Source organism: Platichthys flesus, chromosome 1, assembly GCF_949316205.1.
Source record: "Platichthys flesus chromosome 1, fPlaFle2.1, whole genome shotgun sequence".
Taxonomy (NCBI): Eukaryota; Metazoa; Chordata; class Actinopteri; order Pleuronectiformes; family Pleuronectidae; genus Platichthys; species Platichthys flesus.
In genome coordinates, this window is record NC_084945.1 from 5,888,619 (window position 1) to 5,915,081 (window position 26,463).

General features: G+C 42.2%; 2 protein-coding genes across 4 annotated transcripts in view; one reads left to right on the plus strand and one right to left on the minus strand.

Annotated features, from left to right (window-relative positions):
- The window catches only part of coro2ba (coronin, actin binding protein, 2Ba), a 39,722-nt gene extending 20,139 nt beyond the window's left edge, over positions 1–19,583 (plus strand). Inside the window, exons 1-12 of one of the 2 annotated variants that reach the window (XM_062401048.1) lie at positions 3,081–3,203; positions 5,801–6,001; positions 12,421–12,537; positions 13,636–13,785; positions 14,077–14,241; positions 14,721–14,837; positions 14,948–15,052; positions 15,866–15,962; positions 16,047–16,159; positions 16,744–16,834; positions 16,911–17,050; positions 17,651–19,583. In XM_062401048.1, the coding sequence (XP_062257032.1) occupies positions 5,801–6,001; positions 12,421–12,537; positions 13,636–13,785; positions 14,077–14,241; positions 14,721–14,837; positions 14,948–15,052; positions 15,866–15,962; positions 16,047–16,159; positions 16,744–16,834; positions 16,911–17,050; positions 17,651–17,785 (1,431 nt within the window). In that variant the 5' untranslated portion in view covers positions 3,081–3,203 and the 3' untranslated portion in view covers positions 17,786–19,583. Of the gene's footprint in view, positions 1–3,080; positions 3,204–5,800; positions 6,002–12,420; positions 12,538–13,635; positions 13,786–14,076; positions 14,242–14,720; positions 14,838–14,947; positions 15,053–15,865; positions 15,963–16,046; positions 16,160–16,743; positions 16,835–16,910; positions 17,051–17,650 lie in introns of those variants that run through there. The other variant, XM_062400966.1, reaches the window with a different exon arrangement.
- Positions 19,584–21,621: 2,038 nt separating this feature from the next.
- Positions 21,622–25,693, minus strand: anp32a (acidic (leucine-rich) nuclear phosphoprotein 32 family, member A). 2 transcript variants are annotated; one of them, XM_062401257.1, is made up of 7 exons: positions 25,504–25,693; positions 23,372–23,521; positions 23,157–23,279; positions 22,868–23,066; positions 22,669–22,775; positions 22,514–22,571; positions 21,622–22,038 (listed from the first exon to the last, which is right to left on the minus strand). In XM_062401257.1, the coding sequence occupies exons 1-7, from the start codon at positions 25,555–25,557 to the stop codon at positions 21,965–21,967; spliced, it is 765 nt and encodes a 254-aa protein (XP_062257241.1). In that variant the 5' UTR covers positions 25,558–25,693; the 3' UTR covers positions 21,622–21,964. The 2 variants fall into 2 exon arrangements, with proteins under 2 accessions (XP_062257241.1, XP_062257157.1); XM_062401173.1 differs by having other exon boundaries at positions 22,508–22,571; positions 25,504–25,692.
- Positions 25,694–26,463: the final 770 nt, after the last annotated feature.

A 26,463-nucleotide genomic window follows, 5' to 3' on the forward strand; every position in this document is an offset into this window, starting at 1 on the left:
TTTTACAACATGGCTGTAAACTGTAGTTTCCAGAAGAGACAGCTTGCTGGTTACAGAGCTGACGTGATTTACATTCTGACACCCAACCCTACAGATCAGTTTAATGGGACGTGTAACACCTCAGTCTTGTGCGTGTCGTTAACTGTCTGATAAACTCCAGCAATAAGACAATAGACATTAATTGGAACTGGTCAAGTTCCAGTCGCTCTGGTGACCTCTACTTTCAGCTGATTGAAATTGATGCAGGCTCAAATAAAAGATTTCACCTTTCCAACATTCCCGAACTGGCCGCCTGGAAAATCAGACCCAAAGCCAGATGGAGTGATTTAGTGTGGGCTGCCGGAGCAGGTGTGTTAAATCTATTCTGCTCTGTTTTATTCCATGTGCCACTAACAGCTGCCTCTGCCTGCAGTGTTGGTCGAGGACTTTATTTACTTGATTTTCACTGAGATGCTTAAGTATCAAGCATTTTGGAAGATAGTTTTTTGGAAGAATGATTATATTGTATTGTCTCATGGAAACATGTAGCTGCACCTTAAAGGAGGTCTCATCTTCTCCGATAGTTTCTGCTAATACTTTTGTTATGACTTTTTTATTTCATTCAACAATGAGGATGGGACAAAGAAGAAACCACAAAATGTTGGTGCTGATCTAGGCAAAGAGGCAGATTCAGGATTTTCTTGTTTCAACGTTTACTTTTATTGCCAAGGTATAATTAATTGACCTTGGATAAAATATCTGGCCCATTTAGGGAAGTGATATATCTGAGCGTGTGCAGTTTGGTTTATTAAGCCTTTGTTAAATAAAAGTCAAGAGCTCATGGGTCACAGTATTGGTGAAAGACAAATATTACAAATGTCAAGGTTTTTTTGGATGAAGTTTCTTATCCACTGAAATCTAAACCTAGTGTCACCACTGCTATATTGACCCAAGTTAATTTATATGTGATAAGTTTCCTTTAATGCACTTTGGGCCAGATGACAGTTTGATTCCCTCTTAAGAAAGAGCTGATTAGGTTTCTGTGCTGTATTATATATAGGGTCACCATTTGTGCATAGGATGAATGTGCTGAAGTGATGTTGATGGCCTACACTTTGCTCTGATAATCAACAACAGCACACAGAAGCCTTTTAGAACCACGTCCCATCAGACATCACCATGACAGACATCACCAAAGCATCGTAGAAAGCATTCCCGTGCTTTCAGCTGAGCTGGGACACTTCCTGTGTGAGTCCCACTTCACGCTGAGAGGACATTTCTGCCAATAGGATATCTCTCGTTTTGTTCAATCAACTTCTTGCAGTGAGGGGAAGTCATCATAAATGACTGTACAGTGTCCATGCCAAGAGAGCAGAGGAAAAGACGGAGCGTGACACGACAACGAGGCTTCACTGTGTCTGAGTGACAAGAGGCACTGTCGCCCGGCAGACTTTCTTTCTGTACTGAACATTAGCTCAGATGGTTCCACTTCCTTATTTGGCCCCAACACACAGACAATCTTGACTGGAGTAGTTCTACTCTTTGATTTTATTTGGTGGAGACTGAATGGTCTTTTGTGGTTCATACTGAGTCTGTGTGTTGTCACTGCCTGTGGGCAGTTTGGGAATCGAGCGAACATTCGACTGCAGCTGAGACAACTGAAGAAAACAGTCTAGTTTTCAATTTATTCGTGAATTTTTCAAAGCCATTTTTTTTCTCATATCCATAAAGATGGACGCCACATCCTCACTTCCTTTCACTATCCAGAAATGAAGCTAAAATTCCTGGATATGAATAATGTCGCCATGTCGCACGTTTGGAGCCAGAGTCCGCAGTAGTGGAGTCAGCCTCAACTGTCAATAACGACTTATAGCATCAAATAACTGAGAAACTAAAACCAAAACTAAACTGTGTTTTAGAAAATGTACTGTTTCGATGGACCTATGACCCGATCGTTAACATGGAGCAGGAAGGATTTGTGACCTTTACTCCAGCCAGCCACCTGAAGGCGATTGAGATGCTTTGTCTTCACTTTAAACAGAGTCTAAAGTCCACATTCTGTTTAACTATTTGTGGGGTGAATAGTTGCTGTATGGAATAAAACACATGTTCTTCTTCTTTTAGTGCTTCATCACATCTTTCAGTAAGAATATGTGAGATGGTTTGTCTTTCTGTTTCAAATCGCTGCTAGATATGGGCCTGGTGTGACTCGCTTCTTCTAGGATTGTTTTGAACGGAGAGAGAAAATGTGCTGCTTTTTGGGAAAAGGGTGAAAAACTCCAACAGAAAGAAAAAGATTGAGTGAGCACCAAACAGCAGGAGCAGTGTCCTGAGGCAAGATGGAAAAAAAACTCAATAAACACACTGTCTCGAGTGGTCTGTGCCTCACAGCCACAAACTACAGTAAATGTAAACTGGTGCAAACACACAACATGTGGTTGGACATGGACACAGTTACTGACACACACACACACACACACACCAAGCCAAGCCAAGAGGTCAAGGCGAACCTTCTCCACAGTGAACCTGCAGGGCTCCATCTACATTTCAAACGCACACACCGTCACCAGGGGACGCAATTTTCAGTATAACACCTGCATCGGTTGTATTGACCTGAGGGGTCGTCTCAGAAACTTGGAAGTGAAAGACGTCAGCGAGGAACAATCTGAGGTTTTCTTCAGCCCAAGTAAATCTTTAAACATGTGATTATAAAGCATATAAACAATATCTTATAAAGATCAATCGGCCACTGAGAGATTTGTTGTTTTAAAAAATGGTGATGATGGAGGGTAGTGAAAAACCGCTGGTGTTGCTGGGGAGAAAGGGCCCTTCTGATTCTAAACAAGCAGTGTGTGGGAAAGGAGGCAGGATGAATGGCTTCTAATCAAAAACGTCTACTTCTGCCGGCCTGGAGCTTTGACTGTGGTGAAGGCAGAGAGAGACACAGAGGGCTGAGTGAAAGGCAGGATGGGAGAGACGAGTACGAGCAGGGAGGAGGGGAGTGCTACAGTCCTCTGGCCATCAGTGCGAGTAGGAGGAGGAGAAGAGGGTGGGAAGAGTGAGTTTAAAGGAGTGAAGGGGGGGAGGCATGAGAGCGAAGGCACACACACATGCCGTCTGCTCGGTTCTGTAGGGGAAGGAAGGGAGAGCGGAGATCCTGGCGGCTCAGTTAGGAAAGGAAGGTGGAGGTTTGCAAACTGAGAGGGCCGCAGGAACACTGGAAGGTAAGGGGACATTTTCCATCAGGACATCAGTGCCGCTCAGAGTTGGGTTGAAAAGTAGAAACTTGACATAAAAAACTTTTCTTTAATGGGGAAAAAGTGCAAGAAAACAGTGTCTGCATAGTGCAGGTCTCATGCTGTGTTGCCCTGGAAGGAATGCACAAGTGCACAAGTCTTGTGATTTAGAAACAGTCATTTGCTCTCTTAGTTACTGTGTTTTTGTTTATGAGCACATCACTGATCAGTGTCTGTGTGTGTATTTGTGTGCGTGTGTGTGTGTTGGCTGCAAACACTCGTGAGATTATAAGACAACACACACACACACACACACACACACACACACACACACAGACATCCTCTCTGTACCATATGCCAGCGGCCCGTGAATGAGCATCCTTGTATAGAGAGAGAGCTCAAAGCAGATGAGTCTCCCCCGTCTCTCTCTCCTCTAACCGTCCCTCCGGCCACTTTCTGCTCCTCTTCTGTTCTACATTCATCCCTCAACAAGCTGCCATTATCCTGCTCACACAGACACGGCCACAGAGCGGAGGACGTGGACCTTCAAGGGACGAGGGTCGAGACAGCTCACATGGGAATCTACTTGACGCATGGACATATTCCGCCGGAGTACATTTCATTCTCATGGTCAAGTTTTTTGTTTTGATCACAGAAAATCATCACTCACAGGACGTGAAATCTATTGTTGAAAAGTAGTATTTCATAAACTTATCTTGGACTGTAGCTGGCAAATATAGTGGTTTCAGTGCAAATCTAATAATTTATAAACAATTACTTAAAAACCCAATTGAAGATTCATATATAAACTGTTGATGCTCGTATAAATCTACATTATCTCAGCTACATATTAAAGGTAGTTATATGTTTCTCGGCCGAATTTCTGCTGTACAGCGGCTGAAACAATTGTATGCACTCAAAGACAAATGCTCATAAGTAACACATTTTGTTTTTCCCTCAAGGTCCATGTTTGTAAAAATGGGTTCTGTCCATTCACAGGATCTACACCAAAATGTTATGTTTTTTATTCTTGACCAATGTCCGATCTTTCCACCAAGTTCCATGGAACCGATATTTACACCGAAATATACAAACTCATTAATATTTGAATGCGCTCTTCCCTGACCCATTCTGCATCCTTTCACCAAGTTGTGTGGTAATCTGTTCTGTAGTTTTTGTGTAATCTTGTTTACAAACAAACAAACAGAGGTAAAAACATAACCTCCTTGGTGGAGGTGAAGAATTGCCGTGGCCTTGTGCACTTAATAAACTCCACACATGTTTTCGGTGCTGACCACTTGTGAGATGGACCCGAACAGGGAAAGACAATGGCAGCAGCACTGTCATCGGATGTTTGTGTGTGCATATGTACAATACCCCCCCCCCCCCCCTGCCCTCCTTATCCAGGGAACAATACTGAATAGAGGATTTGCCTGATGTCATCCAGTGTTGCTGCCACTGATCCGACATGAGTCTTCAACTCTTTTCCTCCTCAGTTCGTCTCCTGAACAGAACCAAGTCTCCATCAATCATGTCCCTGAAACTCGTGATCAGATACGATTTTTTTCAGGACATTTTCTTTAAAAGTTTCCAAATTCATTAGTAAGAAATCCCCCACAACTTTCCCCTGTGGTACAAAGGTCATTTCACTTCCACTTCCTGTGGCTGAGTCAAGTTTTGAGCCAACAGTCCAGTGCTCCTTCTCATGCGTTCTCGTGGTGAAGTCCCAAACAAAAGAAAGTTCTTGAATCGAGCGTAACCACTTTCCTTTTTTTTTATGTGGTGGCTCCAAACAAAGGCTGCTTTTCTCTGGTGGAGGATCTGCATGGACTCAAACTGAGTGAAGCAAACAGCACATGGACTAATGTGCTCGTCAGAGATTCATCATTTTGTGATTATGTGGAAGAAGGTCTTTAATACTGTCCCATTCATCACTGCCTCTGAGGCTCTAACATGAAGCGTCGGAACAGTTTTCATCCTGTTCATCAAATGTCTCACTCTCTGCACCAATTTGGGCGACTTGACACGACTGCATGTGTGACTGTTATCATGTCTGCACAGATGGGACAACCCACCCTGCTACTGTGGGTTTGCTCAATGTGACGGTAGACTTTCACTGATTCTTTCTTTGCAGCCATCACTGGGTAAAACATCACCAATGATGAACAAAAGTTAAATGAGCTTGTTAAGCTTGTTTTGTTTCAGTCTGGTGTGTTTATTAATGTTTAAAATTGCTACTGGGTTTATTTCTACAAATTTACCCGATGGTGGAGATGCAAAAGCAAATGTAGCACAGATGGCAATGATGTTGAGATTCTTAAGTGGATGCAGAATCTAAACACAAAGGTCCTGAAGCAAATCATCAATTCATCAATCGATAGAAAATGAATTGAGTCGTGTGAGGCAAAATTCTAAATGCCTGAAGTTGTCTGGTTCCAACTGAAATGTGAGACTTTTCCTCTCAGGTTTATAAATGTGTTTTGAACATCTCTGGTCTATGGCTTGTTTTTGATCAAGACATGTAATTGGATGGATGGATGCTCCAATAAGAGAGGATAAATCAGATTTTACGTTTTCCTCCTCAGATGTCATGGCGTCCGACCTACCGAAGCTCCAAGTTTCGAAATGTCTACGGGAAGGTCACCAACCGGGAGCACTGCTTCGACGGTGTCCCCATCACCAAGAACGTCCATGACAACCACTTCTGTGCCGTCAACTCCAAGTTCCTCGCGGTGGTCACAGAGAGCTCGGGCGGAGGCTCTTTCATCGTCATACCTGTGGTTCAGGTAACTGGTTCCCATTATTCTCTTGAGCTGATGCTTGTTGCAATGCCAAACTCTTAATTTGCTCAATGGAAGATAAAGCTCAAAGCTACACATTTTACTTTACCCCACATTTATAGAGTAAAGTCATTAATTGATTAATTGATTTGTTGTGGTGACACTGGGTTTGATGTGAAGAATCAGGTGTTAAATGCAATACGCGTTATTTTTCTACTGGTTATGATGCATTGTGGGTCTGAGAAACCAGTTGGTGCTTTGCTCTGCCAGTCTCTAAGTGCTTGAAAAGCTCTTAGCTGTTGAGTAGAGTCCAGTCTGTCTGTTATCAACAAGTGTTCAGTGAGAGCTCAGCTGAATTGCACTGTAGGACATCATGAGCTGTTCTGTGTGTGTGTTTGTGTGTGTGTGTTTGTGTGTGTGTGTGTATGTGTGTGTGTGTCTGTGTGTGTTTGTGTGTGTGTCAGTGTGTGTGTGTGTATCAGAGAGTTGGTTAAATTGCTATAGTCATATTACCCTTTTTAAATATTCAAGTTTTTAATATATACTGAGGATCAAACAACATACTTTTTTCAAAACCTTGTTTTGAGTGTTTAAATTTGAAGGCACAGCTTCACATGGAGTAACCCAACCCACTACAGTGTTTATTTATGAATTGTGGCTTGCATAGACGAAAGGAGTTGGTCTTATTCGCTGGTTTCCGATGTAACTACTCTGTGGTAACTCCAATTAAATATATATATTGTGTAATATTATTTAATTAATCACTGATGATGAATAGGATAAGTTGATAGTGTTTGTGTTAATGACAGATGCACTGAGGATATGAGCTAATTTCCTTCAGTCAGTGAATTGAAGGAATATCAAGAAAGCCGATATCGATGTGTTGGTTCTCACTTTTATTTGCTGATTGATGAAAGTTAATGTCTAAGGAACTAAACAAAAGAAAAATCTTCTCCTCGAGTGTTCTCACTTGTGTTTAATGACATATCTTATAGGGTTGAAGAAAAACACCTTTTGGACATAATAATCAACAGTAACTCATAATTCATGAGCTGAAACTCATATTAAAGTTATTTTTGATGCTGCGTCAAGACTCTTTCCACATTAACCCATCCAGAGATCATAATCATCGATTTCCTCCTAGTGAGTGTATTGCACCGAAGCATTTGCTGTGGTTTCTGCTGACTTAGCGGTTCAGAGATGGCTTTTATCATATTCAGCAGCAGAACAGATGTCGGCTTCTAATGCAGAGTCCTCACGCCCAAACAGTCAATCAGCAAATTTAAGTGATTCCTTAAGAAGAAGGTATTTTTGCAGCATATGAAAGAGGTGGTGAAATGTTTGTGGCTTTTAAATATTCGGATAATCGGTCATTTCCAAACACAGCATCATACATTTAGAGTATAATATGTTTGGGTTATAGATTAGATTTATCCAAAGGAAACCAACCTGCTGAATATATTTCTAACGAGAAGGAGATGTGGTGAACAGATGGATGTCACCAGTCATCTAACCAGTCTAACCACTAACCAGAGTCAATGGCTGTCAGCTCCTTTTAGGAGATGTTATCAGAAAAGGTCCAAAAATGACAAAAGCTCAGGATCGTTTGGGGTCATCCTCAAACAAGGTAGAGAAATATCAGCAAAACATAAAAATCTGAATAAAATTTGACTCTCATACTAGTGACTATATTTAAATGGAGAGGTATATCTGTAGAAGACGTGATATGATGATGACAGCCGGCGAGACGACCGTATGGTTTGGCCCCAGACACCGTCACTGGCAAGAGGAAGGACCACCTCTGGTGAACCACCTGGCGCCCGGCCCGGCACAGAAAATGACACACAAGGTCACTAACACTTCTTACTCAGCTCCGAGGACAAGGGAGCAGTGAGTCTGCTGCTTTCTGACTCACTTACTATCTATATATCTCTACAGAATTACTACTACTACTACTAGAAGTAGTCGAGTGGTCATCAGTCGATCAGCAGAATAACAACAGTTTTTGATATTTCTGTGAGTTTTCAAGCATTAGCTGCGATCATATTAATTCCAATTAATATTTAGCACCTTTAATATACTTGTTTTTTCTCTTTTTCTGTTGTTTACCAGCAGATTCTCATGTGTCCTTTGCTCCACAGATTATTTATTATTTTTTATAAGGGTATTTACACCACAGGATGGATAATACTCACGTTCACAAACAAGGCTGTTTCTCTGTTACAGTAATCTGACCATTCCATTTGAATTTCTCACTGAACACTGTAAACAAAGTCTCTCACTGTACAGTGAAACAACTGCTCCAGTGACAGCGAGGGAACCAGCTGACCACACCCTGCAGAGCACATACATACATACATCTATATATACACATCTATATGAAGCACCAGGAACATGCATTAGACCGTCAACATGATATAAAGCACAGCTGTGAGAAAATTGAATTTGTCTGATTTACTGAACATGACTCAGCCCGTGTTTTCTTTTCAGTTCAGGGAGCAGCGGGCGTTCATATGGGAGAATAAACCTGACACAGTCTGCTGTTAATCCTCTGCTCAGTTCATCCACCTTACAGCCACGGATTGCTAAGGAATGTTGTAGTGACACTCTGATCACAGCTGTAACATCTGTACATCACCTGCAGGAGTCAGGAGATGAGCTGCAGAGCGACACTGAGCCCTGATGTTGTTTTCCTGTCACAGGCTATATTTCTTATTATTTTATTTGCATTTTATGGTAGATAGGAAGCATTGGAGGCGCATATGAACCATAGTTTTATTAATTTCAAGTCCCATTATGTTTTTTTAATCCCTTTTAAAACCTCTTGGGCCTCTGAACCCAGCAGTTTTCCATTGCCTTCATTTCTTCGCAGGTAATTAGTTGAAGCTAAATCAGGAGTCCCTTAGATCCAGGGTTATTAATGTTTCGAGGTCATGTTAAAACCTTCCAGTCATCTATAGAAAAAGCATTTATCAAGATGATAAAGTAAGAGCTTGCATCATACGTTCCGGATATATAGAAATGTGTTTACGTTGAGTTTCCACACGGGCACAGTGAGAATCTTTCAGGGTCCAAAGTTTCATGGAATGAACAAGAGCTTGATGTCACAGAGCTCTCGATGTTGTGGCTTCACCATCTTCCTCTTCAAGCAATTACATCATATCTAATGTTGTTACATCTGATGAAATTATGTGATGTATCTGAGATTCTAATGGATGATGCTGATAGTTTTGTACTCTGTGTACACTCGGCCCTTGTTTTTCTCTTCTCTCATCGTTTCATTTCATCGGACGCTCTTTCCTCTGGTTTTAACATGTGCTGCTGATCTTACATCCTCTTCTCTCATCTTAGTAAACCTGCCTGTTTGGAAGGAGCTGTTTGTTTGGCCTGTGGTCAGTGGTGTATAAAGTACTTGCAAGCCATACTTGAGTAAAAGTACAGATATCTTACCTTTAAGTGACTCCGGTAAAAGTATAAGTCACCCGTCAGAGAATGACTTGAGTAAAAGTCTTAAAGTAGCTCATATTAAATCGACTTAAGTATCAAAAGTATCTGGTGTTGAAATATACTCAAGTATCAAAAGTAAAAGTACAAGTACAAAAATTTAAAATTCAAAGTGCTTTTTATAGTAGGCCTACACAGACAAAAAACAATCCAAAATTGTTCTCTTCAGGATTTATTTAAACTGAAATTATAACAACAATATACATATAATGTATAATTTTACAAATTTGGAACCCCAGATGCTGAGGTTCAAATAGTATTGGACTAGTGCATCTGAAATTCAAGTGCCTCTTGTGTCTACCTAAGAACACTAATAGACCACAGTATAACCACTAAATGTCATTTAGATATTTACAAAGTGTAATTCTGTAGATATCACTAAACAATGGAGCTTCATCAGTAGCAGGAATGATACACAATGCCCCTTATGATAACTCAACAAAGGTAAACAAGTTTTAGCACACAAAATAAGATTTCTCTTTTGTTAACAGCCTGAACAGCGCTAGTACAGAGAAGAAACAAATGGAAATGTTTTACCTGTGACTTTCTGTTCTTAAATGATTCACACGTAGGTTCCACATAAGGCAGCATCGGAATTTACTCGGACAAGCCTTTCGAAAATTCAATCCATATTCTGATATGTTCAGTGGAACGAGGCAGGACTTAGTGTGCAAGAACACAAACGTAGGGAGATAAGTGCATGTATGGAATTTTATTTACACAATCAGGAGTTTACGAAGGAAATGTTCAACCTAAACTGGCCACAAAACCGAGAGTGCTGACAGGCTGGTAAGTTCAGATACAACCAAAGATCCTGAGTACAAAGGGACTGCAAGGTTCTATCAGGTAGGCAGGCAGGTAAGACAGATACAGAAACAGACCGACAAAAAGGTCAGCCCAAAGGTCAGGCCTGTCGCAGGCCCAGCTTAAACGCCTCGCGTATATTTGGTTACGCCTCAAATGTGTTTTTTCTTCTCCCGGAGATCCTTGACCTGCTCTGTTATACAAACAGTAAGAATATATTTTTAACAATACCCTATTTGCACTTCTTTATGTATACGAAGTAGAAAGTACAGAAATTTGTGTTCAAATGTAGTGAGTAAAAGTAAAAAGTCATCAGGAAAAATCAGTACTCAAGTAAAGTACAGATATGTGAAAAATCTACTTAAGTAGAGTAACGAAGTATTTCTACTTCGCTACTTCCCACCACTGCCTGTGGTGACTCAGGACTCTGTCCACAGAAGCCTGACGCTGCACCACCGCTGCTGCACAAAGAGCCGTTCACCTCTTTATTGAACTAATCACGTGTCCAAATTGAACAGGAATTCATCACTCCACTTCCTTGGGCCTTTAACAATACACGTGCCAAGTGAGAAGCTGATAAGATGAACAGTTCTCGAGATATGTGAGACAGACAGAGAGAGAATTCTGGAATTATAAGATGGATAATAATGATCTTCACCAAGGAGATTATGCTTTTTGTGAATTTCTTATGCATTTATTTAACTCAGTTGAAAGGTGGAGGTACAGTGATACCTGTGATACATTTTCTAGACTTTACTGAAAATAGTAAATCATTTATAATTCATATGAGAGTTTGTTAAGAGGCCTGAGAGTTAGTGAGTGAATCGGCAGGGTTTAGTGAGGACAGTGCTTACGTGCACGCACACACTCACACACACACACACATCAGGCGGCTGGACGCAGAACAAATCTCTGAGGAAATAAAAAAAAAGGGGTCAGTGGATTGAAGTCATCAAACATTCATGACATCACGACAGACGTTAAAAGGTTCCAGTCTCTGCTGCTATGAGCCAGTGCCCCCCTGTGGAGTCTGTGGGTTATTGCAATAACAATGTGCCTCAGACGTCCCCACGCAATAACCAGGTGTGTTATTGTTTTGTTCTGCTCAGGATTTATCGAATCATCTCACTGTTGTGATTTAACTGGGGTCATGTTTTATTAGTTTGTCATGGTCACGTCAATATGAGCAATTTGTTTTATCTGAATAGGGGAATGCAGATTTAATAAATTTGTATCCAGTATATCACAGCTTATTAGGTATCGGAGCAATATGTTCTACTGCAGTTGAGTGGGATCTATGACACAAGCTGTTTTATAAATCCACGTTTTTGATTGTATTCCATTGGCCCTAGCATTAATTTGTCATCTGTAATTGATCAACAACATACCTCATGGTTTAGTATTTTAAAGTTGCTTCCATATTTCTCCGTGCTGATTTAAAAACCGCGGTTCTCTCTGAAGAGCTGCTGCTCATCACGACAGCTAATCTCATCCAAGATGAACAAATGCAACCGAAAAAACACTTCATTTATATTTCAGTATCAACAATGACTGCGTTTGTCTTCCAACAAGAAAACACCATCAACCAGTAGCTCTGCAATATTTACCACTGTCGTCTCTCCGAAGTAGGTTCATTTATATTTGAGTGAGTTCATTCTAACAAAATAATGAATTACTGATTAGTTCATTTAGTTCTTAGACTGTGTCACAGTCTAGTGGTCAATAAATGTATCAAATATGCTGACAAGCTTTTTGACTTTTTGCCAAAATGAAGTATTTCCAGTAATATGCAACAAAAATCTAGCAAACTCACTAGCGTACATCTATAGTGCAGCTACAGAAATATGTGTATTCCACTTTTGGCCACAGGATGCTAATCAAGGGCTCATCTCATGTCGTCTCTATAATAAATATCTCTTTGCAGTTGGAGGATTTTTCTGCAGATGTTCTCAGACATCCAGTAATTGATTGTGTCCAATGAAGTGTGAGATTGTGATTTAAAAAAACAACCAAATCCAGATTTATTTATTTTCGCCTGCCTGACATTTCACACAGAAAAATGTCATTTGATTAAAATAAATAAATGAAATGTTTCTGCTTCTGTCTCTGTGTTTCAGGCCGGTCGCCTGGACTCTCACTACCCAAAAGTGTGTGGTCATCAAGGCAACGTGCTGGACATCAAATGGAATCCGTTCTTTGAAAACGTCATCGCGTCTTGCTCCGAGGACACGTCGGTAAGTGACCCACAGGAGAATCACAGACGGTAAAACTTTCCCTTCATGACTATGAGGATGTGAAAATCAATGCATTAGTGAAAACTGTGAGTTTATTATCTGCTGAGGTTGACGACCAACGCAGCTAATAAGGCCCACAGGCCCTGAGGGCAAACAGGTCATCAATCCAGTATTCATTCAATTCACTCAGTCACAGGGTCACTGATTCAGGCTGGACTCAGGCTTGTGATTGGATTCTGGTCGATGATGTTGTTATGGGTCAGTGCCCTGAAAATGGCAAGTGACAGATGGGAAATGACTTTGAGCAAGGCATTAATCCATTAGGGGACTTACATAAATGAAATTAGACACAAAATCACATCCCCTTCACTATCACTCACATGTTACATGATCAACCATAAGAGCCCCGGTGGCCCTTTTCCTCCCAGTACATGCACCTGTTACATGACCGACTCCAGCAGAGTGAAAGCATTGAGTCCTGTGAGGTGCTTTCACTTGTTTAGAGGATAATCTCCTCTGCTCCAACACAGTCTGGAGCCATCCCTATAATCCACTCTAATCCTAATGCAGCGGCCTGCATCGATAGCAAGAGGTGTGTTTGATCAGAGGGATCTATCGCTGCGTCTCACTGATTGTGTTTTTCAGTTCACGGTAATAAGATGAGAAAAACGTGTTCCACATTAATTCACCTACTAACCTGTTACACAAGGATTACAGCCCGACCCAATATAGTTTTTTTCAGGCTGATGTCAATATTAGGGAGTAAATATTTCCCAATACAGATATATTACATGATATAATGAACTTTAAAACAAAGTACAAATACACCCAATTATAAGAACTTAAATCAAGAAAATAAACATTTTGAGATAAGATATAAACATAAATGCACTTCTGTTCTTTATTTATCTATTTCTTTACGTTGTAAAATAAATTATCATCAGGCAAATGCAGATACCGATACTTCTTTGAAAAGGCTCATATCATTCAGGCTCTAAAGAAAGGGCTTATAAATATTTGTCTTTTGTGTATATGTATTCACATATATATTGTGTGTGTGTGTGTGTGTGTGTGTGTGTGTGTGTGTGAACATGTCAGGTGAGAGTATGGGAGATCCCAGAAGGCGGTCTGAGGCGCAACATGAATGAGGCCGTGCTGGAGCTGTACGGTCACAGCAGACGTGTGGGTCTGATCGAGTGGCATCCCACCAGCAGCGGCATCCTCTTCAGCGCCGGCTACGACTACAAGGTACCACAACAATAACACAACAAGCTTAAGTCCACACTGTGCATAGACTGACATCACCAGCACAGAGATTCAAATTCTCCCTCCGATATACTAGAATACTGTTGGATATTATCAGTGTGTGTTACTGAGTTCATTTCAAAAGAAACCTCTTAAGTGATGTCAGTAATTCTTCGTACTTCACCTTGGATCAGCAGAGAAACTGTTGTGTCTGTAGCACCACAACCAGACAGAGTCAGTCTTCATTCACAACCTCACAACACAATCACACAATCTTTTTCCTGGCCGCATCAGATCCTGATCTGGAACCTGGAGATCGGAGAGCCGGTGAAAATGATCGACTGTCACCACGACGTGATCCTCAGCATGTCCTTCAACACGGACGGCAGCCTGCTGGCCACCAGCTGCAAGGACAAGACGCTGCGAGTCATTGAGCCGCGCTCCGGCAGAGTCCTGCAGGTCAGAGCGAGGGGACGGATCTTTGTATTGGAGTGTGCGTGGACATGAAGAACTCCTAAATATACATATTTTTACCATGTGACCTGACTGTTAATCCGTTTATTTGCCCTTACAAGTGAAAGAATTATTTGCAACTTGTAAAACTCTGACTTAAAGGTTCAGTGTCTAGAATCTAGTGACATCTAGTGGTGAAGTTGCATGATGCAGCTGAATATCCCTCAACTGTATTTAGTTTGTCCACTTTTGAATACTTTAAAAAACATGGCGGCCTCCGTAGTGATGTAAACACAAAGCCCTTTCAGGGTAGAGAAAACAAATTCGTACAGTTTAGATGAAACACATTTTATATTCAGTTTCTATTTCTGCCACTGGATCCCTTTCACCCAAATCCTCCACACTGGACCTTTAACTGTTTACAAACTGTGAGCGATCATGTTGCACTGAAGCTTTTGTCTTATCTCTGCTTGTTGATCCTGCAGCAAGCCAGCTGTAAGAACCACCGTGTAAACCGAGTGGTTTTCCTGGGCAACATGAAGCGGCTGCTCACCACGGGGGTTTCTCGCTGGAACACCCGGCAGATCGCTCTATGGGATCAGGTCAGACAACGCCTCCATATGGCTCAGGCCTATAATGCCAGAGTGGGGGGAGCAAGTGTTTGTGTGCATGTGTGTGTGTGTTAATTCTGTGAGTGTGCTGCTCTTCCCAGGAGGATTTGTCGATGCCAATTGCGGAGGAGGACATAGACGGCCTCTCAGGGCTGTTGTTTCCCTTCTACGACGCTGACACACACATGCTGTACCTGGCAGGAAAGGTTAGAACTTCCCCTGACCGTGCAAATAACATTTACTTTATTTTAAACTACTATAATATATCCCATATTTACTCTTGGATGCCACCTGTATAAGGTCAGAAACTTAGTCCATGAAAGGCGTATGTTTCTATTCCCATTATAAATCATGTTTGAGTTACATACTGCACATTACACCTGTAGAAAACTATATTTCTGTTTTTTTGTCTTTTGACTTTCATCAAGTATTTTACAAACACTAGCAGAAGGATGAAGAGAGACAGCTGGTCCTTTGTCCGGGAGGAGTGTTCAGTCAACCACATGAAGCAGTTACAAGCTGTTGTTCGTTATCAGAGCTTTAATTCCTTCTTTGTCTCCTGTGCATTTCTTTAAACAACGTTGAACTTTGAATCATGGCATAAATCTGGATTATTTTCAGGATCTCCTATAAATTCTGCTTGTTCATGGATATTAACACTCCCCATAGAATATTTTTCACAAAGATCTCTGCCGTATTTCTTGAGAAAACACAAAAGTTGTTTGAAAAGCGCCCTACATCTCAATGTTAAAAATACATCTCCTAATTTAATCTGTTAAAAAGTTAATTTGCTCTTCTCTGTTTCAAGAAAATCAGTTGAGTGGTTTAAAAAAATTAAATAAACAGACATGAGGCAATGAAATCACAACCTCCTTGGCAGAGGTAAATATTTAAAGATGCAAAATCCGAAGCAGCATAATTTTACTTAGGGAATCAGAGGCTCTAGTAAACTTTGAGCATTAAAATGTCTAATGTGAACGACTTAAAAGAGGAACTACTTTCATTCTGTGTGTCTGCAGGGGGACGGTAACATCCGTTACTTTGAGATCACCACAGAGAAGCCCTACTTGCAGTATCTGATGGAGTTCAGGTCCCCGGCTCCACAGAAAGGACTGGGTGAGTCACGTGTGCATCAGTAACATGTGATCTCACATGCTAAGAGCACACAGAGTCACCACATGCTTCTGTTCTCGCCCTCAGGCGTGATGCCAAAGCACGGGCTGGACGTGTCGGCCTGCGAGGTGTTCCGCTTCTACAAGCTCGTCACCCTGAAGGGTTTGATTGAGCCCATTTCCATGATCGTGCCGAGGAGGGTGAGAGTGAAATGAAATAATGGAATCAACTAATTTGTCTCTGTTCTTGTTCTTATTACTTATTTATGTGGTATATTACATTTGTCCGGCACATAATGACTTAGGAACTCCCAGTATTGTGGGAGGAAACAAACAGAAATTTACTCTCTTGTAAATAGATGAGAGCAAACCAGGACAGGGGAAATGAAAACCCTCAGCAGACCCAATACCTCGACCGAAAAAAGAATTGTTCTGTTTCTTTCATCAAGACCCATGTTATTCCCTGGGAAATCTGTGAAAATTTCAAAATAAAATCTCACTATGTTAAAGAAAGTGATACAACATATTCCTGGATCCTCCAACAGAATTTCAAAGATTCTTTTTTGGCCCATGTTCCCTCCTCATGGAAATCCTTAAGACGTTTTTGCGTAATCCTGCTCACAAACAGAGATGAAAACATGAAGACAAAAGACAAACAGAGACAAGAGGCCAGCTACTGATGAAACGAGCCCTGAGGAAGACATTATACATTTTCAGATAATCAACTATGGCAAATGTTATTGTAGAAAACAATAATTCATGTGTTGTTTTCCTGGTTTCTTCAGTCAGACACATACCAGGAGGACATCTACCCCATGACAGCAGGAACAGAACCGGCGCTGTCTGCCAGCGAATGGCTGAGCGGCATCGACAGAGGTAAACAACACTTCAGACGTGTGGGACTTGTGCGTCGTGTTGGTTTTTACATGCTCTGCTCCCTTTGTACAAACAGACCCAGTGTTGATGTCTCTGAAGGAAGGTTACCAGCGGCCAAACCAGTTAGTGTTCAAGGCCCCGGTGAAGGAGAAGAAGAGTGTGGTGGTGAACGGCATCGACCTGCTGGAGAACGTCCCACCCAGGACAGAGAACGAGGTCTGTGGGGAAGTGATGAGGTCAAACATGAACTCATTAAAACTTAATTCAATTGGAAGATATGAGCCAACATATCGGTGTCAGTACAACTTTTAATTTACATAGGAAACAAAACAGAAAAGATTTTCATTTATATTAATTTTATATATAAAGTTCTGTTCATGGTTAAACTATAAAATAACAAACCTCTTTGTCAGTTTGATAACGACATCTCAGTAAACATAGATAATTAATATTGGAATTTTTTTTACCCCCTAATATTGTTCAGGATCAGACCCAAAAAAACTATTGTTCAGGCTCTGGCAGCTAACGGGGATTGAAATTCAAAAGAATAATTATAACAAAATAAATAAAGTTTAGATAGTTGGATTCATTTTGTCATTTGATAAGGTGAACGGTTTGATAACTTAATAAAAAATAAAAGTTGCTTCAGAAACATCTGGTTATTGGACGTTAAATCAAGATTTTGTCAAACAAAATTGATTCACTCCTGAAAAAGTCGGAAGTTCTTTCTCTTTTGATCACATTATGAATACTGAACATTTACAGTTTATATATCATGTTGATATGATCCAACAACATGTTCCTGTTCCTCTGCAGCTCCTGCGGATGTTCTTCCGGCAGCAGGACGAGCTCCGGCGGCTGAAGGAGGATCTGACCACCAAGGACGTGCGAATACGCCAACTGGAGCTGGAGCTCAACAACCTGAAGAACGTTAGCCCCAACAACGTGTGACCTCGCAGCCTCCTGGACTGACACAGCTGCTTCCTCTGCCTCCGAATCGGACCTCCGACAAGCTTCTGAGCCCCCCCCCGCCCCCAACCCACTATGCTCTTTTGATATATCGCATTATATCATAACTTCATTCCTGCTGCCCCTGGATATATGTAGTGCACACGATTTGTTCGATATCTTAGCTGGTGCGATTTCCTGGAATATTGTAATAATGAGATGAGGAAGTGTCGGTGGATTTTTCCACCTTGACACAAACTAAACGACAGGGAAAGTTTGAAATCAAATCAAATTTGGTATCATCTGTTTTTACAAATGGATTGAGTCGAGCGTTAATGATCAGTTATTGCATATTTCTGGTGAGAGCGTGGAGATGTTTGCCTCACTTTGCCTTTTTGTCCACGCAAAAACTGGAAGAGACGAAAGACTCGTCACTGGCTCCTACTTGTCTTCTTCCCCGCGGCCTTAGACCCTGCTGCAGACACGCTCGGCTGCGAGCTGCCACCTCTTCCCAAGATGGCCGACGTGACGTAGCTTCGCACCAAACAGACGTGAAGAGAGCTCGGAGACGTGGATTGTGTTTTTCAACGAGCTGCTTATCCCTTTACATCCTTCCTCACCCGGCTGTAAATCCACACCGACACATAGTTGTATCCAAATGCAGTTTTTTACCAAGGACGGGATAGTTCATTCACTCACCATGTTTTTGATCCTTTATTTAAACGGTGGGAGAGCAGCAGGGGACACGTGGATCCAGAGGTGTCGGACTGAACCACTCAAACTTCATCTCAAGGGAAGCTTTGCAGGCTGTTATTGGTTTTTCGGGCTGTTTCTGAGGGCGACAATGTATATTTGCTTCTATTTATTTGTCACGTTCGACCTTTTTAGCCATTAACTTGTACATTTGTTTAATCTCATTGTTTTTGTACGACGTGGCGGATGTGCAAGTAATGAATGTGACGCTTCATAGATTTTGCTGAATGTTGGAATTGAAGGTGTGAAGATTTGCTCTCGGCTCTTCACACAGGAAACTGTAACAATAATCCTCCTTTCACATTTAATCGAAGAACATTACTGTTACTGAGACATGTTTACTGTAGATGTGTAACTTTGCTCTAGAGACTTCAGGTCATTTGCTCCTTCTCCCCTTGTATCATCAACCTAAACTCCATCATGTTTAAACTCTCATGTTTTACCATCATTTTTTTGATTTAAGAGAAGTTGGTGGTGATTGGATGTGTTATTTCAGCGACCAGGTTCAAGCAGATACCTAAAACAATTCTGCTGAACACCCCTGTGTGTATTATGATCTGTGAAGCCCTGTCACATTTTGCCTGATTCTGTTCATGATGGATTTGGACAAGTTCAACAATCAGAAAACGACAGAGCATTATGCATTCTCCTGAGAAAATACAAATTCTGCTTTATTTTGCTTAAATTTTTCAAAATAAACTCAAAATCCTTTTACTTTCCTTCAGAACAATCCAGAAGTCCTGACGTGCCTGCGTAAATCCGACAAACATAACAATGCCGTGTATATTACTTAGAGACTCAAACCCAAATCAAATAAAACTGGAACAAAACACACATTGTACAAGTTTCCTTCAATGTTCTCAGAGATAAAGGATTTTGAGGAAAAGGTGATCGATCTCATATATTAAGAAAAACAGAGCAGAGTTTTTTCCCTCATGTGAATGTAGGATGTTTCCATAGAAAGCCATGTTCATGGTAAATGTATGTTACTGCCAAGGTGAAATAAAGAGGCTGCGGTGAAAGTAGAAGGTGGAGGACGAGGACGGACTCGATAGATTTCGTCTCATTTTGTTGTAGTGAATAATGGAATCGAATGGCTGTTTGTGGACAGGTAGGATAACGACATGTAAAAGATGTAATGGTTTTGAAATGATGATGTTGAAGTGATTGGCATGTGAGCTTTAACAAACTAGTGTTAACCTTGGCCCTGAGCCTGATAAACTTTGTAGTAAAGAAGAAAACTTTGGGATTTTATTACTGCTCAGTTTGATCTTTGTTAAAACCGCAGGTCTAATGTGCAGCGATCAGAATCACATGTCAGTCTGTGTATCCTGGATGAGAAAAGGAAATACCTGGTGAATTAAATGAGAAATATTCTGCTCATATTCAGGTTCATCCTTTGTATTTGTGTTATTACTTTTAAAGTTTTATATTCTCCTAATGTTCAGAAAACTCATAACTTTCCTCTCAGTGTCCGTTGCTGCAGCTCCTCTTTTCACCCTTTGTCTCAAACACTGGGTTTTAGCTCCTGTCTCTTTAAAGCCCCCCCTCTTTGATAAAGCCCAGTCTTCTTTGATTGGCCAGCTGACCCACTATGTTGTAGTTGGTCAATCACTTAGTAGGAAATATAGGAGTCTGCTTAAATTTCACCTGGGCTGCGTTCAGGCGAGACAAAACGTATTTTTAAATTTATAGAGATATCAGAGGTAGTTGACATGGGCTGGAATACGCGCTTATAGTATTCAATTTATTACAAAATACTTACAACCAAAACATCTTCAATCAATGCAAACCTTTTTAATCAGGTGGGGTTTGTCTACACGTCAATAATATGAGAGAAAACTTAGTTACAGGTTTGATGTACATTGTTTCAAGCCAACATGTCGTTTAACTCTCAAACCCTGAACACTGCACCAAACCGTCTGGGACTGAACATGCCCCTGGCTCTGTTGGGGGTTGGGCCAGACTCAAATGTGGGCCACGGAGATGTCGCGTGACATCACAATCATGAAGGAATATTGGCCGGATTACTGACGAGGAGCCTCAGCAGCAGAGAGGAGCTCCCTTTGGTCTGTTTAACCTCTCAGAACGTTTACAATCACAAAGCCTGAGAAAGCAGCTGAAAGGAAAAACGTCAGTATTGTTGCACAAGAACCACAAACCTCCAAACGTATATTAAAAAAAGGGATTTATTGAAGTGGGTGGGAGGGAAAAACAAAGAGAATTTGGCTGATGACAGTGGGTTTAACAGAGTGAGGAATCACTGAGGTAGGCCAAATTGACCGCTGCGTATATACGACTGAAAACAAAGTCCAAGTAACCGACCGTTTTCCCAGAGTTTTACACAATTTGAAACGATACATCTTCAATGCACACATGATGCAAGTCGCAGCCTCCATTTATATATATATAAATATATCAATTAACTTCTCTACTCTACCACCACAAATTCAAACATTGCCACCTGCGTGTCCCAGAGAAGAACATGGAAAAGCAAGAGTGAGTTCTGATGTTGAACATGTCTCTTGGTGGAAAGATCGATGCATACAAAGTTCTCTTCAAATTCAAGAAAATTTCACACTGCGTATTTGAGACAAAGCAGCATTACATAATCAATATCTTATTACAATTCAAAGGTTCACCTCAGTGGTCTGTTCAATGTCTGCCGTCATCAAAGAGAATACAAAAAAATAGTATTTGGTCATTATTTACAAGAACACGTAATTTCCGAACTATCAAAGCTGAGGGTTGAAGGAGGAGGAGCTTTGACAAGGGCAGACACGGTTTTTTTTTTTTTATTATTGTTTTTGCTATGATTTAAAAATACGCCCAGTGAGGGTCACACACTGTGCATGTTCAGACACAAGGTTCACACCAGGACAGCAGAGTATTGGCATACTGGTGACACTACAAACACATAACTTACATTAAAAAATACAAAATAAAAAGTACAATGCAAAAATAAGTTTAAGACAAGGGGGGGGAGGGCAGCCGCACATGGAATCCAGTTGTTGACTTTAAAATGTTTTAGACATGCACTCTTTTTTTGTTTCATTTTTCTGGTTTTCTTTTGAGGGGGGGGGGGGGGGGGGGGGTCTTCAAATACACAAGTCATCAGAAAACTGGTCTTACACAAACAGTGAGAAAACAAAAGGTTTCTTAAAAAGGTTTATCTTTGCTAATATTGGATATTACAAAACTGGGTGTCCACGAAGCAGTCAAAAGTGGACGTTAAAGACGGGGACACGGGAGCATCAAGGGGACAGAACTCATTCCTCCAGACAACCCCGTCTACCTGACTGGCCAATAACAAGCAACCACTCCTACTGCAATATGAAACTGGGGGGGCGGGGACACATGGGGCTGCTGGGGAGTGACTGGGAGATAACAAGTTTAACAGGTCACAACTTAGCTTCTTCAGGAGGATTCTCAATCCTCCTCATCCTCGTCTTCCTCCCCTTCTTCATCCAGCTCCCGTTTTCTCTTCTGACCTTGCTCCGCTTCTGGAAAACAAAGAGTTTCCAACATGAAGAGTCAGGAATCAAGAAAATAAAAAGTTTCCTGACAAACTACTCTGGTGTTTTCTCACATTTAAAAACAGACGTTAATAAGATGTTTGTGTTCACAGCCAAATGAAGTTACAACCTGCTATGAGTCGACAGAGCCACCCGCTGCTCCACCGTGCCACCCTTTCCCAGTGCAATTTTGCTATCCAGTTAGTAAAGAGAGAATCCTACTTAAGAACTTAATAAAGTCTGTATGATGGTTTCATGCTTTTCTGCTGGTTGTGGTGGTGACACGGAGATCATGAACATGCTGACACGTAAACAACATGTGATACAGTTCTGATGTGGAAGAATATAAACAAAGCTTCCTAGTAACTACATGTAGAAAAGAACACTTTGTTTATCACTGTGCACATTTATGCTGCTAACACTTGGAGACAAATTCTGAGCCAGTAATTGTGCTCACCCTCACCCTCTCCATCTTCATCATCGTCAGCCTCTTTGTCGTTCACGTCTTCGTCCTCTTCCTCCTTTAAAACAAAAGAAAAAGGTAACGTTAGTCTTGATTATTTCAGACTGGACATTTAACAGTTTACAGAATGAAACACTCATTTATTCTCATCCCACCTCTCCACTTAGGTCGTCCTCTTCCTCTTCTTCGTTCTCCTCTTCATCGTCCTCCCCATCTTCCTCCTCGTCTCCTGGTACTGTGTCTTCATCGTACTCCTCCTCGTCTACATTTGAGTGAACAAAGTGTTGGTTTATTATCAGCCAGCTTTAAGAGCAGCTTCCCAGCATGTGGGTGCGTGAGGCAGCTCGTACGTACCATCGTCCTCGTCGTCATCGTCGTCCAAGCCCTCTGCGTAAACCTCGGCGTCTGAGTCCGGCGCCTCCTTGTCGTCCTTGTCGTAGCCGTCCAGGTACGTGAGCTGGGGAAGCAGCTTGAACACGTTGTCTCTGTACTCGTTCAGGTTCGTCACCTCACAGTTAAACAGGTCGAGGCTTTTCAGCGTCGCCAGTTCTTTCTGTCAGAGGAGAAAGAAGAATCAAAGTTTGAGGAATAAGACTCTCGGCTGGTTTCTCTCTCTCTCCTGATGGTCCCCGGTGTCACTCACCAAAGGCTCTATCGTGCTGAGGTCTTTAATCTTGTTGCCGCTGAGGTTGAGGTGTGTGAGGCTGGGGCACTTGTCGGCCAGAACTTCCAACCCTCCTGAGATCCTGTTATCGCTGAGTTCAAGCTGTGGATCAGTGGAAATGTTCAACACCTTCAAGTGACAGGTTTGTTTTGCTCGAGGGGAAGGGGGGGCAAAAAGAAAGAAAACACACCCACCTTTTTGAGTTTGTTGAGCTTTGGCAAGTGGCCGACTGTCGTCAGTCCAACGTTAATTGTGCTTAAAAATTCCAGCTCCTCGAACTCGTCTGTCAGACCCTCGATCTTCCCTTTGTTCGAGCGACAGTTGTCTAACACGAGTTCTTTGACCTGAAGAACAAAACACACATCTCATCAGTATCTGTCCGTTCTGGGAAAAGGTTAAAAGTCTATAAATGTGTTTGTCTATTTTCTGTTTCAAGGTTAAAACATTTGTTTTACTCACGATGAAAGATTTAACTCCTACTGACGCAGAAAATTGTTACTTTACTTGATATAAATCTCGTTGCACTATTTTGTATAAATATGTTTGCCGAACGATTTTTGTTTCAGCTTTTGGAAATCATCATACTTTTGTAGATGTACTTGAATTATGCACACATTACTTCTATCTTATACTCCACTCAAAGTACTATTTACTTTGCAGTTTATGTTTACAACCAATTACTGAACTGTCCAGCCGGATATTAGGTAGAAAAACTGGCTCCACTTTGAAAAAAGAAAAGGCCAATAATAAAATACAAAATACAACAATGTACATTGGAGCTGCAACTTATAACTGCAATACTACAAAATTGCACACAAAAAAATCTGCCTTAGATGACTTCGTCAAATGTCTGACCAACAGTTTAAATACAAGTATAATTCATACTATTCAGTTTAACATCACGGTGCAGTAAAACTTAAAATCCTCATAACTGAGAAGCTAAAATTCGAAATGCTCCACCCACTTCAACCCTCCCTCTCCATCAGTAGATAATGGGTCAAGTTTCATTATGGGTGAACTATCCCTTTAATGGGAAATCGAACATTGCATTAACACGTGCTGAGTCTGAAGTTTGCAGATGTGGAACATGTGCAGATGTTTGAGAAAACCAGCTGCAGCTCAGCGCAGTGATATCTAAACAGAGTGCTCTGCGGTCACAGGTGCGCTGTTACCGGATATTTAACAAGCGTCAGCCAATCAGCGACGAGCAGAAGCGGGACTATTACGCATTAATTACACGTAGCCTGCGCACATTTGTACGCTGCAGGTATCGCGATGCTCCGATTCTCCTCCCACTGCGTAAATATCACACTACGATGATTCGATCAGAGCCTGAGCGCGTTGCTTCCTCCGCTCGTGCGAGAGAAGAGGAGCTACGGGTCGTGCTCAGGGACATGTGTGAGTAGGAGGGGCGGATGAAGACGACCGGGAGCCGAGAGCGAGAACCGATCAGCTGTCGGATATAAACCGTCGGTGAATGACCTATGTTGATGTTGGGGGGGTACTTCCGTTATAAACCCGGGGACAGAAGACGACCGTCCTCTGCGTCGTCCCCTGCGCGGTAGTTCGCGGTGTTTGGCTTCGCCTTTGTTTCTGGGTAAAATGGCGTCGTGTCCTAGTTCTGGAAAACTGGAGCAACAACAACAACAACAACGACGAGGCTCGACGGTTTGTGTTCAGGAGAAGGACCGAGCGGTTCAGTTTATAAACAGAGCCGGTGTTAGTGTCTCTTCTCCCGTAGTGTGGTCGCTGTGCCCCGGTGCCTGGGAGCGATCCCTCGGTCATCCGTGCTCGCTGAGGGGGCTCCGTTCCTCGGCTGCGCGGGGCTGCGGGCTAACCCCGGATCACCCGCAGAAATAACCCGAGCAGCCGCGGCTCCCGGACGCAGCTACGAGGCGGGGATCTTTACGCATCGCTGATCATTTTGTTCCTTCGAGCATCCGCGTCCTCTTCCCGCTAAGTGCACGACTCAAACACACGATAACGTGGTTTTTACACAGAAAGAGAAAACGCGGCTCCGAGTGAACAACGCGGGGCTTTAAACGGGGGAAGGGGCGCGTTCGTGGATGAAAAGTTCCAAACATGGCTCCTCGCGGCGCGTCGCCTTGTTTATAACCGCGGAGCCGCAAACGGGAGCCCCGCAAAACAAAAGTTCACCCCGCGTCCCCCCGCAGCACCGGCACCGCCACCCCGCGGGGCGACGTCTCCACCGGATTTTAACTTGAGAGGAAACTTTGTATCCGCTCACAGACGCATCATCGCACCGAGGCTCCCTCCGTTAGCCGAGCGGGGACCACGGAGCAGCAGAGGCGGGAGGCCCACTTACATCAGCCGGAGTGCGGTTCCGCAGCTCCAGGTGAATCCTCTTCTTCATGTCCATCCTGGATCAGCGATCGACGAGCCCCGCACTTTTCGATAATTACCGCAAATCCAAGTGTGCGTCCCCGCTCCGGAGCAGCTGCTGCCGTTCATTCAAACTTGATCCGCTCGGTGGGCGGGAGCGCGGCGCGGGATTGTCGTCACCGTCGACCAATCGGAGCCGGCGCAGGAAGAGGGAGCGGATCTACAGCGACGCGGGCCAATGGCGCCGCCCCGCTGGAACTGGGTGGGGTCTTTGTTGTTGAAGTTTGGTTGTTTCAGTGAAGTTTACAAGAATAATGAGACTCTCACGGTGTTTTATAGTGAAGGAGCTCCACGAGGACGAGAGGGCACGTGTGTGTCAGGTGTGTGTGTGTCTGTGTGTGTGTGTGCGGGATTAGCAACGTTAAAGATCCACATCGCTTCGAACAGCTGTTTGCAACATCTGGATTCTCATTCACAAAACTCTTCCCCCCCCCTTACCCAATAAGATCACACTACTGATCCCACGCTGGTGAAAGTCAGCTGATTGATTCAGAAGGAGAGGGAATTAAAAAGACAACAGAATAAACATAAGGGACATAAATGTACATGATATAAAACCTTTCACTCTGAGGATGTAAACTACACTTTGCATTAAGGAGATATAAAGACAAGACGTGTCCGTGTATATTAATGTATAGATTCATAAGTAAATAGGCAGGTATGGTATACAAAAATAATGCATATATCCATGCATTCATAGATATGGGTATAGATTCTCTATGGTATAGACAGCGGTATATTGGACGACAACTATAAAAAGATGTGTATAAATAAACAAAATCCCAATATTGTGTGTATATATATATATATGTACTCTCTCTATTTGTATGTGCTTTAACCATTCACCTGTGTATATCTCAATATAGTAATTGTCCACCAGTGT

What these genes read in the sequence shown, in the direction of transcription:
- anp32a (XM_062401173.1), bottom strand. Translation starts at nt 25,557, where the DNA reads ATGGACATGAAGAAGAGGATTCACCTGGAGCTGCGGAACCGCACTCCG. An exon ending in AGCTCAACAAACTCAAAAAG is followed by an intron (nt 23,280 to 23,371) that starts GTGGGTGTGTTT and finishes ACTGATCCACAG; the next exon opens with CTTGAACTCAGCGATAACAG. An exon ending in AGGACGACCTAAGTGGAGAG is followed by an intron (nt 22,572 to 22,668) that starts GTGGGATGAGAA and finishes TTTGTTTTAAAG; the next exon opens with GAGGAAGAGGACGAAGACGT.